The 17,189-nt window shown below is 48.9% G+C and overlaps 1 protein-coding gene across 1 annotated transcript; it reads left to right on the forward strand.

The window, feature by feature from the left end:
* The first annotated feature begins 125 nt into the window (after positions 1 to 125).
* ENTPD7 (ectonucleoside triphosphate diphosphohydrolase 7) lies at positions 126 to 17,066 on the forward strand. Its single transcript, XM_053309801.1, has 12 exons — positions 126 to 1,162; positions 2,099 to 2,263; positions 7,449 to 7,654; positions 7,783 to 7,933; positions 9,238 to 9,341; positions 9,862 to 9,918; positions 10,267 to 10,415; positions 10,495 to 10,661; positions 12,666 to 12,993; positions 13,107 to 13,192; positions 13,362 to 13,523; positions 15,937 to 17,066. Exons 1-12 carry the CDS (start codon positions 1,155 to 1,157, stop codon positions 16,169 to 16,171), a joined length of 1,818 nt encoding a protein of 605 aa, XP_053165776.1. The 5' UTR covers positions 126 to 1,154; the 3' UTR covers positions 16,172 to 17,066.
* Positions 17,067 to 17,189: the final 123 nt, after the last annotated feature.

Raw genomic sequence — 17,189 nt, forward strand, 5'->3', positions numbered from 1 at the left:
TTCGTTCCTCACCAATTGGCTGTCTTTCCTCTTTGCGCGCGTTCCGTCCGAAGAAGAAAACATCTATTGGGTACGACGCCAGTCATTCAAAATGACAGGCTGTTTAATAAGGTCTGCGCAGTATTCTATGGCGCGTGCGATTTGTTTGTAACTTAAGTGCTGGTTGGCTCGTCTTTCGTTATGATATTTTTTAAAAATTGGGAAACCTGGGGGGCAAGGAAGCGGGGCGAGGGCTGCCTGGGAACCACAAACGGATTGGAAGTGGCAAGATTACGCTTATGCATCTGTAGGGTTGCCAGTTGCTCTCTAGGACTGGCGTGGAGTCTCTAGGCATCCTGGAGTACTAAAAACAATTCTGGAGATCTTAATGGCTTGATACTGTGAAAACTATTGGGGGAAATATTGTGAAAATAATCCAGGAATAACTTCAGACAGACTTAGCAACTCTAGGTTCAGCCCATAGCGCTTAAAGGGGTTGCACTTTCTAATGTCCACGATTCAGCCCACAAACCCCTGAATTGGGCAACGTACTCGTGACGAAATTTAAGGAAAAGGGTGGGGACTCCGCCGGGATTGGGGCTGTCATTGGATTGGCCCAGGCATTGTGACGTACTTCAGATTTCTGAATGATGCCTGGAGAAAGTATCGGATTCTCTTCTGGAAACGCAACATTCTCTCCGGAATCACAGCTGATTGGCAAAGCGGCTTAGAGGGCGGAGCCAAGGGTGTTGAAATAGTGGGACTTGCTACGCTACGTCAGCTGTAGGGCTCTTTCATTGGCTGCTGCTCTTCCTGAGCCCGGTCGCCCTGTGGACGTGGCTGGAGTTCATTCTGTACCGGCAGCCTCCGAATGAGAAAAACGATCAACGGAATCTTTCATTTCCCAGTGTCCAGGGAAGTTGCTCGAACGGGAAAGGAGAGTTTTGTCTGTCAATACAATAGATCTGTGTTGTTCATCGCTCTCGTGGCGGTCCGTCTGCTCCATTATCTTGTTCTCTGGGGTCAGCCGTGGTGATCGATCCTCACTTGGTGATCGCTCACTTCCTTTTCGGAGTCTGGGATCTTCTCGTGTTTTGCGGACAAAGAAATGTAATCTTCCCCCGGAGACCGTCGAGGCATCTAACAAAATTTGTGGAGTCGTGTGAGACCATCACATGGCCAGGTGAGATCATGGGGACACAGAATTTACTCCAGGACCAGGTTATCCACGGCGTTTTATTAATAGTTTTTCTAGACTTCTTACAAACTGGTTGTATATCATCTGGTGTGCTGCTGCTAGGTAAGATGGTAAGCAAGTTGTGATCGTCAAGGCCCTGAAGAAAGAGTTTCCACAGAAATCGATACAATCTGTGCTTTTCATTTTCCCTTCCCGGTCATGCTGCCAGCCTCTTCCTTTTCTCCCTGAGGTTGTTAATTCTTCAGAAACCCCTGTGTCACTGTTTAAGGCCTAATGCTTGGAAAGCAGCCCAGAAAGTCCAACGATCAAGGGTCAGTGTGCGCCTCAAGTAAGGCAAGATAACTGTGTACATGCTTCTGGGTAGATCTGAAATATTATGACTGCAAGTGCACAGACTGTCCTTAATAGTTGTTCAGATATTTCCTCATCCTTCTCCTCCTCTGCATTCAAGTTGGGAATGCATACCTGGGATAGCAGTGGCAGGCATGCTGGTTTCCTAACAGAGCTCATCTCTAAGATTGCAAAGAGGAAGAATGTACTACCTGCCTTGTATGTACTTGCACAGCTACCTGGGTGGTTAAGTGACTGGTTGTAAGCTATTGCAAGTTGGCCTCGTTGGCCTCTTTAGATGTGAGGTTACTGATGGGAACAAAGCACTCATTTGGGACTGCAATAACGAATGCTCTTGTGGATCCATGAAGACCAGCTTTCCTTATTATATCCTTGAATATACTGTGTCTTTCTGGCTCCCTTAGAAGATGGATGCCTGCGGCTCCAGACTCTGGTCTGTGTTGGTTTCTTTCTAGATGCTGAAGGCATCACAATTTGGGGTTTTATGGTCATTGTACTGGTAGGCTGCTGGGGCTGACACAAGATGTTCTTTCCAGACATTAACAGCTCTTATCTGTCTTTTCCTTCTAGAATCAGTGTTTGTCCAGCATCTTGGCACTTCACAGTGTCAAGCACCTGTCCCTGTCAACGCCTGACTGTGCTCTGCCTGTTTTTGGGAGTCTGTCTTCTGCTACTTGTAGAAATTCCAAAACGAGGGCACTGGAAAACTGGCTCTCAGGACAAGCAGTTTGAAAGGTGGGTGGGTGATTGGGGTCTATAGATACATGGTATGAAAAGTCAAGGGGAGGCTGCTACCTGCTTGGTTGTAGAGATTAGAGGAAAGTGTGGCAGAAAATCGCACAGGTGTAGAGGGAAGGAATTTCTCTGGCATGGGCTGTTTGGTGCGGGAGTCGTATCTATAAGAATATATTTAACTGGGTTGGATCGAAAAGCAAAGATTAACATAGAAATCAAGGGAGCAAAATCTGCTTGTCACAGAACCAATTGGCTGTCAGTGGCTGCATTTCTGAGTAGGCTGAACTTTAGCAAACCATTCTTAAATTGGTTGCTTCTGAAGCAGGTAGCTCTAGAGTACATAGGAGAAAACGCTTATTTATACTCTACATAATGAATGAAGACCGAGGGATTAGTTGGGAATTGAACACAGTGTGGCTATGAGAAAGAAGGATCAGTCACCACACTTCTGAAAAGATGATGTACTTTAAAATAAGACATTGGGCCACAACAATACCTCTGTATTTGTCTTTGGAAGATGATGGTAGATAACTGTTTCTGCTGCTCATCTGATAAATCTAAACTGGAGCAGAAGTTGAGATGTTTCGCAGGCCTGCTCAGCTTTGGCCCCCTCTCAGCAGTTTTTAGACTACAACTCCCATAATCCCCAGCCATAGTGGCCAATAGCCAGGGATTATGGGAGTTGTAGGCCAACATGTGCGGGAGGGCCGAAGCTGAGGAGCCCCGAGGAACAAAAGTTGGCTTAAGGAAGCAATTGCCCAGCAAGACAATGAGTTCAGAATAGAAAGGAACCTGCCCTCGAAGGAAACTGCAGCTTTCTGTGGATTGTGGTGGGGTGGGGATCTTCAGAGTGAGAAAACACTGAGTGCTCTTTAACCAGAGCTAAGTGTATTCTGTACACCCTATACATGCTGCAGAATCTGATTTCCCATGAAATCAACGGGAAAGGCAAGAGAGCTAATTTCTTGTCTTCATGGCACATAATAATTACTAGAGAAGGGCAGTGTTCCTGTGTTGGGCACAGCTCTCTATCCCCATGTTTTTCCCCCTTTCCTATTCTAACATCCCAATCACTATCAGAATATTAGAAAATCAGGCATATAGTTCTTAGACCTTTGGATTATGCAAATATAGCAGTAGGTAGAGATTGGTTTGATAACATTGCAGAAGAGGTGGCAGGACACGTATCTATTTCTCATTCTGCTGGGGGATGGGATGTGTAGGGAGAATGAAACAAGGGGGGGACAAGTGTTCCTGGCCACTGGGGTCTGGGGGTGGCACTAGGGCACCCCCTTGCCCCCTCCTGCACCCAGCCAGCAAACGAAGTGCTTGCTAGCTGGGAGTGCAAGGTGCACCCGTGCTGGTTCCAGCACTGGCTAGCTGGTGGCTTCTTGCCCTGCCTTGGTCCCAGCAAGGCAGAGAAAGAAACCTCCCACCAGCCAGGGCTGGGATGTGCTGCTGACTTCAGAGGATCAGGAGAGGGTCCAAAGGGACCCTCTTCTGGGTGTTGGCCATGCCCCCTGAGCCGACATCAGATGCAGGCGTCATGGTGGGAAAGAGACACTCAGGCCTGTCCCTGATTCCTCACCAATTCCAACCTGGCTAGGAGCTCTTTGGCTGGCACACAGCACTGGCTAGGGCAAAACAGGGCTGAGTGCCCTGTTGCTGCTACTGGCCATGCCCCTGCATCCAACCTCGGCACAGGGGGTGTGGTTAGCAAACGTGAGCAAGACCCAATTTGCAAGGGGGTGGGGGCCACCGGCGGGAGCTTTTCCCCTGGCAAGCTGCCTACTCCCCTGAGCTGAGCACTTGCTGCTCTTGTGAAAGCAGCCCTCTCCAAGTTCTGGGAGAGGAGAGCTGGTCTGGTGGTAGCAAGCATGACTTGTCCCCATAGCTAAGCAGGGTCTGCCCTGGTTGCATATGAATGGGAGACTTGATGTGTGAGCACTGCAAGATATTCCCCTCAGAGGACGGAGCCGCTCTGGGAAGAGCAGAAGGTTTCAAGTTCCCTCCCTGGCTTCTCCAAGATAGGGCTGAGAGAGAGATTCCTGCCTGCAACCTTGGAGAAGCCGCTGCCAGTCTGTGAAGACAATACTGAGCTGGATAGACCAATGGTCTGACTCAGTATATGGCAGTTTCCTATGTTCCCTATGTTCCTATGATTACTGATGGGAAGGAGCCACCTGGATTATGTTCAGGTGTCATTTTCCCACTAGCAGAGGCTGTGGCATTCTTAGGGGGCCGAGAGTGTCAAGGCCATCAGAATTGGTGATGCTGTGCTAGTGTTGCCTATGGGCACTGTGGGAATGTGGCTGTACTGGCTCTTTTCAGTTGGGGGAATGTTGGATGTGGGCTGAAACTATGAATGAGCATCAGTATTGAGGAATCTATAATCTGCCAAGTGGCAGCTGGCAGACATTGCTGAACTACAACTCCCATCAGCCCCAGCCATAATAAATTGTATTTGGGGTTGGTGGGGGTTGTAGTTCAGCAGCTTCTGGAGGCCTCCAGGTTGGGAACTACTGCTTTAAAGTTAGCCTAGCGACAGTGGAGAATGAGAACACACCTTATTGACTGATGCAATTATGACATTACTTCCCTGTTCTTCTCTGGAGTGGATATACCGCAGTTTATTCTGCTGGGTTTTCTCTGCCTTCTTCTTTGCTGCCAATAATAATAACAATAACAATAACAATAACAACAACAACACCTGTCTGACTGTGTAAATAAATAATAATAATAATGCCACAGCCTTTCAATTTCAATTTTTAAAAAATCACCAAATACAAAGATCTACAAATTGAAATTGAAAGGCTGTGGCAGAAAAAGACCAAAATAATCCCAGTGGTAATTGGCATCCTGGGTTCAGTTCCAAAAGACCTTGAAGAACACCTCAACACCATAGGGGCCACAGAAATCACCATCAGCCAATTACAAAAAGCAGCTTTACTGAGAACAGCCTATATTCTGCGACGATATCTATAACAATTGACAATAAAATTCTGGCATTCCAGGTCCTTGGGAAGGACTTGATGTCTGGATAAAACAAACCAGTCAATAACACCTGTCTGACTGTGTAAACAAGAAATAATAATAAATAATAAAAAACAGGACCCAACATTATTAAGGCAAGAACCTACATGGGAGGGAGAGGTGGGGGATTCATCCAACTTTGCTACCAACTTATGAGGAGGCTGCAGCTCTGATTTGGGTGGGAATGGGATACTGGAGCGGGAGGGGTTGAGGAACTCTCTTATTCTCTGATACTGCAGGCCTTGGTATATGAGATGGTGGCAGTTCTGATCTGGGGGGTTATTGGAAGTGGGGCTGAGGAACTAACCCTTGTGCGGAGGCAGGGAAAGGAGCTCCCAGTCAGCAATTCAACAAACCGTGGACTGGGGAAACTCTGCAGGGGCTGACTGGACATGCCCCCTGCCTCTGATGCCAGATGCAGGGGGCTTGGCTACTGCCTGGGAGAGGGTCTGTTCAGTCCCACCTTCCCCAGTCAGCATTTCCTAGAAACACTCCCTTGCTGGGCTTTCCATGCCAGCCTAGCCAGCATTTCAAGGAAATACTGGCTGGGGAGGAGAGGGGTGTGCCTCATGCTCCCAGGTGGCGAGCACTTTATTTGCCATTTGGGTGTGGGAGGGGGGGCAAGGGGGTGTCCTGGCTGAGGGCGAAGAGGTGCCTTGGTGCCCCCATTGCCCTAATGCCCCTGATCGCTGCCCCAGAGAAGCAGGCCCAACCTTAAGGCGGGGCGACCGGGGTGGTAGCCCTGAGCCCCGTATTTGGAGGGGCCCCACTGTGGCAGCGGGCAGCCTCGCAGACTGCCCACGCACTCGGCTCCTGGCGTCAGCGTGCACGGCGGCCGCTGCGGTTGCCTGCTGCCACCATGTGTGCTTGCCTGGGGGGCGGGGGGAAGCAAGTCCTGCACCTGAGGTGGGGGGGCGGCTTCACTCTGAAATGGGGCGCTGCACTCGTATAATGTATGTGTGTATTGTGTGAGTAACAGTTGCTCACATAATGAATTCTGAAATTTCGGGGAAATCCCTATTGCATCATCGCCGCAGCAACGAGCTTTCTATTGGGACTAATGGGAGGCTCATCACGGAAGCAATGACACAGTCATTAGTAGGGACAGAGCCTCTGCAAGCCTGGTAGAAGCGAGGATGTGGTTTGAGGATGCACAGAAAGAATGTGCTGGCCCCACTCTTTATTTGACAGGGCGCTGCACTGTATGTAAATCAGTTTTGTTTTGTTTTTGTTTTCAGCTTGACGTTTATGCCTGCTTCTCCTTAAACTGTTTTTGACAATTTATGAGTAGCAGGCAAAAAACTGATGTTGAAAACAGAAGAAACTGGCTTACAGAGATGCTGGATTCCTTGGAGTTCAGTAGATTGTAGTCCATTTGTAACAAGAATTAATTAACATTTCAAAGTAAATTACTACATTTGGATGAATTGTCTGAATAAACTAGACTTCTAAATGTAATATGCCAAACATGATCAGTGTTATGGGCAAAGCAGTTTATACATAATAAATGCATCTATAGAAACAACGTGACTTTAGACCTGTAAAGGGTGCTAAAAAAAGTATTGCTTATATTTCCTTCCACCCCCCACCCCACAAAAACAAAGAATGGGTGGGTTTCCCCCCCACATGGCTTCAAAGTTTCTGGAAATTTCACATCTCTACTTTGGTCTAGGAGCGCATGGGACATGATGGCTAAGTAGCCATGCAAGGGAGACCTATGAGCCCAGTTCCTTTTGGATTTGATGGCCTGGGGAAAAATGGGAGTAAGGGAAGATGGCCTCCACCTAGAATTTCCCTTGCTTGCGGGTTTCTCAAGTACACCAGGTTGGCTACAGCTTGAAGCAAGATACTGGCCTGGATGGGGCTTGGTGTGATCCAGCAGGACTTTTCTTATGTTCTAATGCCTCTCTGTGCTTGCTAATCCATTCACAGAGTAGGTTTCACTGCCTGAATTCACGCGGATTGATGCCAGCATCCCACTTCAGATTGTCAAGCCCCCCAGAGTCTCTCCTCCTCTTATCAGGGATGCCCATAGCCACAGGGGTCTCCATGGAAGACTAGCTCTGCCTTCTCATGTTGCTAAGACCATGTTTGGGGTTTTGCTTTCTGCCTCTTACCCCTTCACACCAAGCCTCGCTCTTTCCACTTACAGGTACTTGGCGTGGTTCCGAGCCCTGGAGCCAACAGATACAAAGAACGCAGCTCTGAATTATGGGGTTGTTGTAGACTGTGGGAGCAGTGGGTCCCGGGTCTTTGTGTATTTTTGGCCACCACATAATGGGAATCCCCATGACCTGCTGGACATCCGACAGATGCGAGACCACAGCAGCCAACCTGTTGTCAAGAAAATCAAGCCAGGTTTGGATCTTTCTGATTTACTTGAGTGTAGGTCTTGTGGGAACCATACAGCTAGGGACTCCCGTGGTTGCAATCTCAAGGCTAGTCAACTTGCGATGTCTTTCAGGCTATGCCCTTTCTTTGTACAGGGATCTCTACACTGGCGATGACTCCAGACAAAGCTAGTGAGTACATGAGGCCACTGCTCAGTTTTGCTTCTGCCCACGTGCCCAAGGTGAAGCACAAGGAGACCCCCCTCTACATCTTGTGTACAGCTGGAATGAGGCTGCTGCCTGAAGGGTGAGTGATCTGTGGCTTGCTGGACCTGAACATGCTGAATGACCCAGGGACAGACATCTTGGAGTGGGTGGAACAAGAACACGTAGTGGGATTGCTTGGATGAATTCCTCTGGTGACGCAGCTACCGTAAGACTGTAGCTTCTCCCGCTTGTATTTGGCAGGGTCCTGGGTGGGCACTTTCTAGCTACTGCCCAAAGCTCAGCTAAGTTCCTAGGCACTATGCTCCATGAGCTGACCTGGAAGTTATTCACACAAGCAGGCCTACCCTGGCTTGCACAGTCCTACCCGGACTTAGAACATAAGAACAGCCCTGCTGGATCAGGCCCAAGGCCCATCTAGTCCAGCATCCTGTTTTGCACAGTGGCCCACCAGCCCTTGAACAGCCTTACCTGGGTAGGGCTGCTCGTGTGGAGCGCCAAGACCAGGACCAGGCCCAGCGCTCTCCATCGGCGTAGGCCACATAGTTTGTGAGTTAGTGGGAGCTCTCACTTTTAGGGGATACTGGAGAGCGGGGCTGAGGAACTCTTCCTCTACCACTGTTTCTAGTGATCCTGGGAGTGGAGTTGGGAGCAGAAGGCAAGCCACAGACAGCATCTTCGCAAGGGGGTGTTTACTTAGTGGCACGAAAGGACTGAGGAATTTGTGTTTCCTGAGTCTCTCCCATGTTCCTAAAGCTGGGAGGGCCAAGAAGATGAAGACAGGAGCAGAGCAGGAGGGGACTGGCTAGCTATGTGGAGAATATGTGCATAGAGTTATAGCCAGCCAGCCCCCTCATTCTCAAGTATGTGGAGAGTAAAGTGCCTTTTACTCTGTGTGTGTGTGTATTCTTCAGCTCTAGAGAGATCAGGCAGATGGTGGTAGAGAAAGAGTTCCTCATCCCCCCTCCAGAATCCCCTCACCCAAATCAGAGCTGCCATTGCCACATGCACCAAAGGCATGTAGCATCAGAGAAAGAGAGAGTTCCTCAGTCTCTCTGCCCCAATATCCCACCCAGATCAGAGCTGCAGCCTTCTCATTAGCTGGTAGCAAAGTTGGAGGAATCCCCCACCTTCCCCTCCCATGTAGTTTCTCATCTTAATAATTGCGGGGCCTGTTAGTTGGCAGCAAAGAAGAAGAGCAGGAAAGTGCTTTCATAATCGTATCAGCCAATCTCTCTGTGTATGTGTGTTCAGTCTCCACGCTTGCTAGGCTAACTCAAAAGTACATTTTCTTGAAAATTATAAAAGTTACAACAATTACTCTTGTTTCACTACGTACCCATCACATGACTGAATGCATCACTGTTCACTTGTGAATCTTTGCAGGCAGCAGACGGCTATCTTGGAAGACCTGGTGAGGGATGTGCCCTTGGAATTTGATTTCCTCTTCTCGGCATCACAGGCCGAAGTGATCTCAGGGAAACAAGAAGGTGGGAGACCAAACAGGCAGGCTTGGACATTCTATCCTGGGGAATTTGCACAAGTTTAAGGGGAGAGTTGGGAAATGTGGTGTGACAGAACCGCACAGTCTTGCGCAGGAGAAGAAGGAACGTAAGAAGCTGCCTTCTACTGAGTCAGACCATTGGTCCCTCTAGCTCAGTGCTGACTACATGTACTGTCAGCAGCCTCTCCAAGGTTTCAGGCAGGAGTCTTTCCCACCCTTTCCAGGTGATGCCAAGGAGTGAACCTGGGACCTTCTGCCTACAAAGTAGATGCTCTGCCACTGAGCTGTGACTCCATCCCCCCACCCCCAAAAGCTTAGCTGGTTGATGACTAGGAACCTGGAGGCAACATGCTGTGATGAGGGCTATAGTTTGCTTGCAACCTAAACCTACGGCTGATGGGTCTGTGATGGTGTGTTGCTTCCTCCCCTTAAGGTTTACAAGATGCTGCTATTGCACCAAATATACTCTGTATCTTCAGTGTTGCTTTTGGCTCTCTTCCTGTTAGGGGTCTACGCATGGATAGGCATCAACTTTGTTCTGGGGAGATTTGACCATGGAGAAGGTGAGACATGGGGGTGGGGAAGAGATGGTGCTTATTGGGTGGCTAGCAGTTTTCTCTTTGGGTTGTCTCCCTGATGGGGGATGGAATGACTCGTGCAGTGTGTTCAATTCCAAGCAGGATCGGGGGGTTTGGCTGTTGTGTGTCCCCTGTTCTGTGGTCCATTCCCACCCTCCAGTTTAGCCTGAGGAGAGTTGGGTGGGAGAGGCTTGCGTTCTCTTCATCTTTCACCTCTCCCCTCCTCACTGCACGTTCCTATAGTCCAGCCCAGGTGGTAAGGCGGAAATGTGGCCTTCTGTCTTCCTTTCCTGATGTTTCAATAACACACGCTTTCTCCTCTTGGAACTTCAGAGGAAGATGCCATGGTTTCTGTGACTGTTGCTGGCCAGGAAGAGCCCCTGATGCGAAAGAGGACGGTTGGGATCCTGGACATGGGAGGTGCCTCTCTGCAGATCGCATACGAGGTGCCCAGCTCCACAGCCTTCTCTTCTCCACAGCAGGTGTGTCCTTCAGGCTGGGCAGGTGTGGTTGTGCTGGCCAGGCTGAGCTCCATTCCTTAACCTCTTCCCCTCCCAACAGGAAGAAGCTGCCAAGAGTCGGCTGGCTGAGTTCAACCTGGGCTGTGATGCCCAGCACACCAAACACGTGTACCGGGTCTATGTCAACACCTTCCTGGGATTTGGAGGCAACTTTGCCCGGCAGCGCTATGAAGAGCGGGTGTTGAATCAGACCAAGACCCAGAACAGGTATCTGTCCCACCCCTACGCTGCAACAGCTCCGTCCATAGGCAGCTCTGCATAATGACAGAATTGTGGCTGCTTCTTGGTACTCCTGGGAATCATACAGGCTGGTCCACTCCCCTGGCTGTATAAAGGCCATCTGGTCCCTTTAATGTGGATGGGGTGGGTCACATCTGCCATAGAATGCCTGATCATGGGCACAGCAGACCCCAACTTAGCAGAACAGGGCTGAGCTGAGTGAAGTATTTTATGGGATGAGCCTATTCAGGCATTATGTTGTACAAGTGTGCAACATAAGTTTGCACGCTCATACTTGTTCTTGTGTGAATGGTTGTACTTGAGTTCATTTTAAGAACGAACCTGGGTACAGGCCTCTCAAATGCATGGTACAGATAGGGACTGCTGTTCCTGCATTCAGTGTAATATGTGAATAACTATAACTGTATGCTCTCGTTTGAGTGTTGAACGTAATGTGTGAACAGGGCTGTGGTGAGGGCAGTAATGCAATAAGAGGTCCAGTCTTCACTTAATGCCTTCCTGTTGCTCTTTCCCCACGAAGTCAGACATTTTGCTCTATGTGTGTGTGGGTTGGGGGGGAGGAGAAGCCACTGTTGTGTGCCTTTGTGAGGAGCTGTACCACCCACTCCATTGACCAATCCTATCCCTCCTCTATTAGATAAAACTAATCCACTTCCAGATGTAACACCCTCAATCTTAAAGGAGTTCCATAACCCTCTTAGCCAAGGAATGTCGGGTTCTTAATTTCTCTGCTTCCCAAGCTTCAGCCATCCACACCATATTTATTTCATTCTTATTCCTCTCTCCACAGCAACCATCCACCTCCATTAACCTAAACATCCGACCAACAATTAGCATACGACAAAATATTCTATCAAAATCTTACTTATCTCTTGCTATCTTTTGCTACCCCCTCCCCCATCACTTTTCCATGGGCTTCAAGTTGCTAACTCTGAAGTGGAGATCCCAATGCTGGGCTGCTGTAGTGCCCCTTCCTTCAGTGCCCCATAGCGGATTTGATCTTTTTCTCCCCACAGGATCTGGGCTCTTCAGTCTCTGCCAGGCACTCGTGCACTCTTGTCTTCAGTGCCCCATTTCGCATGCTCTCTTGCGCTCCAGAGCAAACCAAGTCTAGAGCCGGTAACTCTGCTGCAGGCATGGGGTGGTGTTCTCTGGATGGCTGGCATGCTCTTACTTCTGTGCACCTGCCTGTACTTGGACTTGTTGCTGGCTTCTGCTTACCATACACAATGCGCTTGTTTTCAGTGATGCTGCCACATGCTCCTAGTGGTGGGAAGAAGAGAGTGAATTGTTTTAAGCACGAGACAACCGGAAAGAAATAAGGGCAATGGGAGAGGGTGGTAACATAGGAACAAAGGAACCTGCCATATACTGAGTCAGACCATTGGTCTATCTAGCTCAGTATTGTGTTCACAGACTGGCAGCGGCTTCTCCAAGGTTGCAGGCAGGATCTCTCTTAGCCCTATCTTGGAGAAGCCAGGGAGGGAACTTGGAACCTCCTGCTCTTCCCAAAGCGGCTCCATCCCCTGAGGGGAATATCTTACAGTGCTCACACATCAAGTCTCCCATTCATATGCAACCAGGGCAGACCATGCTTAGCTATGGGGCAACTCATGCTTGCTACCACAAGACCAGCTCTCCTCTCCTTTTTTAAGGATTGCAGTGGGGTCTCCATTTGGAGCTTCCACATAAGCATCAGATGGGATCCTCCCTATAAGTGCAAGGTGGATGGGGCAAAGCAGTACTAGACTTTAAAAAAGATATGATGTGCAGCCACATCTGGAGTGGTCGTCTGTCTAGCAGGAAGCACACAGACTCCAGGGGTTATATAGGGGTGAAGCACATACAGAGAAACGGGGCTTATATCTTTCTTGCTTAATGCAGATACTCGGCTATTGCCAGGAGCTAGAACTACCAGTCTTGGAGGGTTTTTTTGTTTTCCAAATCCTGAGGTCTGGGCTCCCATTACAGGTTGTGGGGTGAACAGAAGGGAGTGAACCCTGAAGCACCAGTCTTGGACCCTTGTCTGCCGATGGGACTGGAGGATGTTGTGGAGCAAGGCGGCCAGAACCTGCGGGTCAGGGGCCTGGGCGATTGGCAGGCCTGTGCAGAACAAGTGCGCCCCCTACTGGCTGGAGACAACAGTACTAGCCAGGACTCCCTGAGCAACATCTATCAGGCACCTATTAACTTTGCTAACAGCGAATTCTATGGATTCTCTGAATTCTACTACTCCACAGAGGATGTGCTGCGCCTGGGAGGACCATATCACTCACCCACCTTCACACGTGCTGCCCAGGTACGTATGACGGGCAGGGGAGGGGGCCTGTATGTTCACCTTTGCCTGGGCACATTTGGCAGCATATGTGGCTTCTGTGCTGGGATCACACCCAGTCTCTCTCCTCCTTCCAGGATTATTGCCGCCAGAGCTGGTCAGTCCTGACACAGAGGTTCCAAGACCACCTGTACTCATCACATGCAGACCTGCACCGTGTCAAGTAAGAAGCTCTTCTTCCCTTTCCCAGAGAGGACGTTGGGTTGGAGGATACTCTTGGTCCCCACTACCATGGTGTGGGGCAGGAGCAGCAGGACATCTGCTCAGGTGCTGAGCCGGTCTTAGTCACAGAGGAGCATTGTTGTGATGGAGCCTATATGCTTTGCTTGTAGGTACCAGTGCTTTAAGTCAGCGTGGATGCATCAAGTCCTGCACGAAGGGTTCCATTTCCCCAGGGACTACTCTGGCCTGCGCACAGCCCAGTTGGTGTACGACCGTGAGGTGCAGTGGACACTGGGAGCCATTCTTTATAAAACCCGCTTCCTGCCTCTCAGGTAATCGGCTGCCACCTAGATCCCCTCTTGTCTCAGCTGGTCGCAAAATGCTTCCAGTGACTAGCCTTCCCTAAGAGGGGCTTCCACAAAAGAATTGAACTGCAGCATTGGCTGTGGATTTAGAGCATCTTATGGCATGGTCTCAACAAGTGCATTATGCAGGCTATTATGTTAGCTTGGAAGAGAATCCCCATTGAATCCAGTGGGGCTTGCTTCCACGTCAATGTGAATGGGGCTGCAGCCTTGGAGAGCTGTTCTGGTGGTAAGGTAAAGTGTGCCGTTGAGTCAGTGTTAACTCCTGGCGACCACAGAGCCCCGTGGTTGTCTTTGGTAGAATACAGGAGGGGTTTATCATTGCCTCCTCCCACACAGTATGAGATGATGCCTTTCAGCATCTTCCTATATCACTGCTGCCCATAGCAAGCATGAATTGTCCCCTTTGCTAAGCAGAGTCTATCCTGGTTTGCATTTGAATGGGAGACTACATGTGAGTACTGTGAGATATTCCCGTTAGGGGAGGGGACTGCTCTGGGAAGAGCACCTGCATGCTTTAATGCAGAAGGTTCCAAGTACTCTCATTGGCATTTCCAAGATAAGGCTGAGAGAGCTTTCTGCCTGCAACGTTGGAGAAGCCGCTACCAATCTGCGTAGGCAATACTGAGCTAGATGGACCAATGGTCTGACTCGGTATATAACAGCTTCCTGTGTTCCTAACTGTAGGAAGACTTGGATTATTCCAGCATGTTTCTTCTACGTCTCAGCGTGATACTTTGGGCTGGAAGGTATAAAACTTGTATGTGGTAAAACGAGATAAAGGCAGCGCTCTCTAAAAGGAGCAGAATGGAAGAAAATAAAGTAGGGACACACAGATCCCTGGTATATTTTAACATACACACCCTTCCCTCCCCTGAAAGCAGGATCCCAGGGAAGCCACCCTACCTGCCAAAATAGAGAATTTATCAGCAAACAACACTTGCTTATTAAACAGAACTAAAATCCTTGTTTTGGGATAGTTCCTTCCTATTCACAAACTGTCTTAGGCTTATGTTCCAATTCATCATCAAAGCCCTTTATTATTAAATTTCTCCTGGTGTGATGCTTGGGATGCTTTCCCAGTTTGCACCAGTTTGGTACAGGCTGGTGTTTCATCTCCAGCCAAATCAAGATAGAAGGACTGGGATGGGATTCAGTGAGGGTTCCCACCTCTCTGCCTGCCCGCCTGCCTTTCCTTAAGCCAGCCCTACCCTCTGAGAACTGTCCCAAGTGGTGATGTGTCAGGGAGACAAGTGGTACACTGCATGGAAGCATTTGACTCACCAAGTCAAGGGAATGCCAGTTCTGTGGTCTGAACTGATTAACATATCTACATATGCACTTATTTCACTCCCTCCACCCTTGTCATTTTAAGATGCAGCACATCAGAGAACTTCAGTGGTCTGAGAGATAGCAAGTGAGAGGAGGAGACTGGAAAAACTGTGTGTGGGATACTAAATTGCACCAGCCCCATCTATTCTCTTAAGTGCTTTTGTGACAAGACGATTGTGGTCTCTTAAATTAAGGATGACACCCCCACCCCACCTTGTGTAGTGAACCTACAGTCAGGTGGAATCTGTTTCATCTTCAGTGGGTATAGGCAGGGCTCAGGAAATCCATTAGTCTGCTAGTCCGTTGATGAGTGGAAAAATGATGCCTGATGAATGGGAGGATATCCCGAGCAGAAACGTACCAACATAGTTCAAGGAACCATCTGATGAGTAAAATATTTTGCATGGCTGGTGAACTGAGATAACATTTCTTGACCCCTGGTTATATGGGGGGAGTTCTGTCTCTTAGTCCTACCACCTCTCAGCAGCTGAGGTATATAAGGAACAGTCTGTTCAGCAGCCAGGACTGTTGTGAGGATAAAATGTGGAAAGGAGAGAGAGAGAGAGAGAGAGAGAGAGAGAGAGAGAGAGAAATGTTGGAGGTGGAGCTCTTATCAGTTAACGGCTCTCCACGAAAAAGGAATCACTGGCTAAAGAGAGGAGAGCTGGTCTTGTGGTAGCAAGCATGACTTGTCCCCTTAGCTAAGCAGGGTCTGCCCTGGTTGCATATGAATGGGAGACTTGATGTGTGAGCTCTGCAAGATATTCCCCTCAGGGGATGGAGCCGCTCTGGGAAGAGCAGAAGGTTTCAAGTTCCCTCCCTGGCATCTCCAAGATAGGGTTGAGAGAGACTGGTGCCTGCAACCTTGGAGAAGCCGCTGCCAGTCTGTGTAGACAATACTGAGATAGATAGACCAGTGGTCTGACTCAGTATATGGCAGCTTCCTATGTTCCTAAAGGCATGAGAACCCTTGAAATGGGTTGGGGGGAAGGGGGAACAGACACCACACAGCCAGCCTAGTACTGAGCTTCCCCCTTGTGTTTTTCAGGGATATCCGCCAGGAGAGCAGCCGTCCTGCTCACAGCTCTTGGTTCCGGCTCTCCTTTGTCTATAACCACTATCTCTTCTTTGTGTGCATTCTGGTGGTGACACTCGCGATTTGCCTCTACCTCCTACGTCTGCGCCGCATCCACCACCAGCAGCTGCATTCGGCACCCCTTGACCTGCTGTGGCTAGCGGAAGTGGTGACGCCCTCAGGGCAGGAGCCGGGTGCCAAAGGATAAAAGTGCTACCTCTCAGACTAGCCAGGGTTGCTTTCTTGGCACTATTGTTTTTTCTTTTCACATGAAGCTGTGAGTCTTTTCTACTCTAAAAAACAAAAAACTTCAGAACTCTGCAGGACTGTAGCTTTTAACTCAAGGGCCGGGGATGTGATGACGTCTGTTCAAACCTAACCTCAAATTCCAGCGGAATCAGCTCCACAAGTGGCAGGATTTTTCCTTTGTGCCTGAAGGCCTCCGCTGATATGAAATAAGCATGCTGCAGGTGCTGTGAGGCTAGGGAAAGGACAAGAGCGATTCTTTCATCCAGGGCACTGAGCAAAAGGCTGCACATCTTCTGCGACCAAAGAAATTTTAATGCACTCAGGGAGGAAGTTTTCAGAACTGCACAGCTCCCCTAAAAAGGGAAAGGAGGCTTCAACTCTGCTGTGAATCTAAGCCTCTGCCCACTCAGTGCTACACTCTTGTCTGATGCAGGAGGACCAAGAGAAGTTATACAGGCAGGATTTCTTGTAGGACCAAGAACCACCCATCTCTGAAAATGACCAATCATTTGCTGCTATTTTCTGCCTCCCTTTCCCACCCAAACTGTTGCACACACTTGTACTGTGGGGTCTCTTACAAATCCTATGTTGCACCCAGGATTAACTGTGTGTCTCATAACTGCTTCCCCAGACAAAGGACTTTCAGTTGTCCTGAATCCCACATTTTGATGTTGTAGAACACTTTGCAATCCAGAACACTCCAGCCAGGAGCACCCCCTTCTAATGATATCATTTAGGCCTTAGATTCTGAATCAACCAGGAGTTAGTATTTATTTTCTTTTAGTATGCATTTGTTTTGTTTTAATACTTGAACTCTGATTACTGTAGCAATAAATTGTTGAGGTGTACTGTCAGAGCTTTGTTACACCAGTTGTTTGAACTCCCTTGTCGAGTTGTACATCATTCCTCTCCTGTGTTGTATGAAAAATGGGAAAGTATAAGTAGTGTCTGTGAACAGGATATGCTTATGAAGGTCT

This window comes from Hemicordylus capensis, chromosome 3 (assembly GCF_027244095.1).
Source record: "Hemicordylus capensis ecotype Gifberg chromosome 3, rHemCap1.1.pri, whole genome shotgun sequence".
Taxonomy (NCBI): domain Eukaryota; kingdom Metazoa; phylum Chordata; class Lepidosauria; order Squamata; family Cordylidae; genus Hemicordylus; species Hemicordylus capensis.

Bases quoted from the DNA above. Each gene is read 5' to 3' on its own strand.
- ENTPD7 (XM_053309801.1), top strand. The intron at 2,264-7,448 runs GTGGGTGGGTGA...TTCCACTTACAG, and splicing joins CAGGACAAGCAGTTTGAAAG to GTACTTGGCGTGGTTCCGAG. The intron at 9,342-9,861 runs GTGGGAGACCAA...TCTTCCTGTTAG, and splicing joins GATCTCAGGGAAACAAGAAG to GGGTCTACGCATGGATAGGC.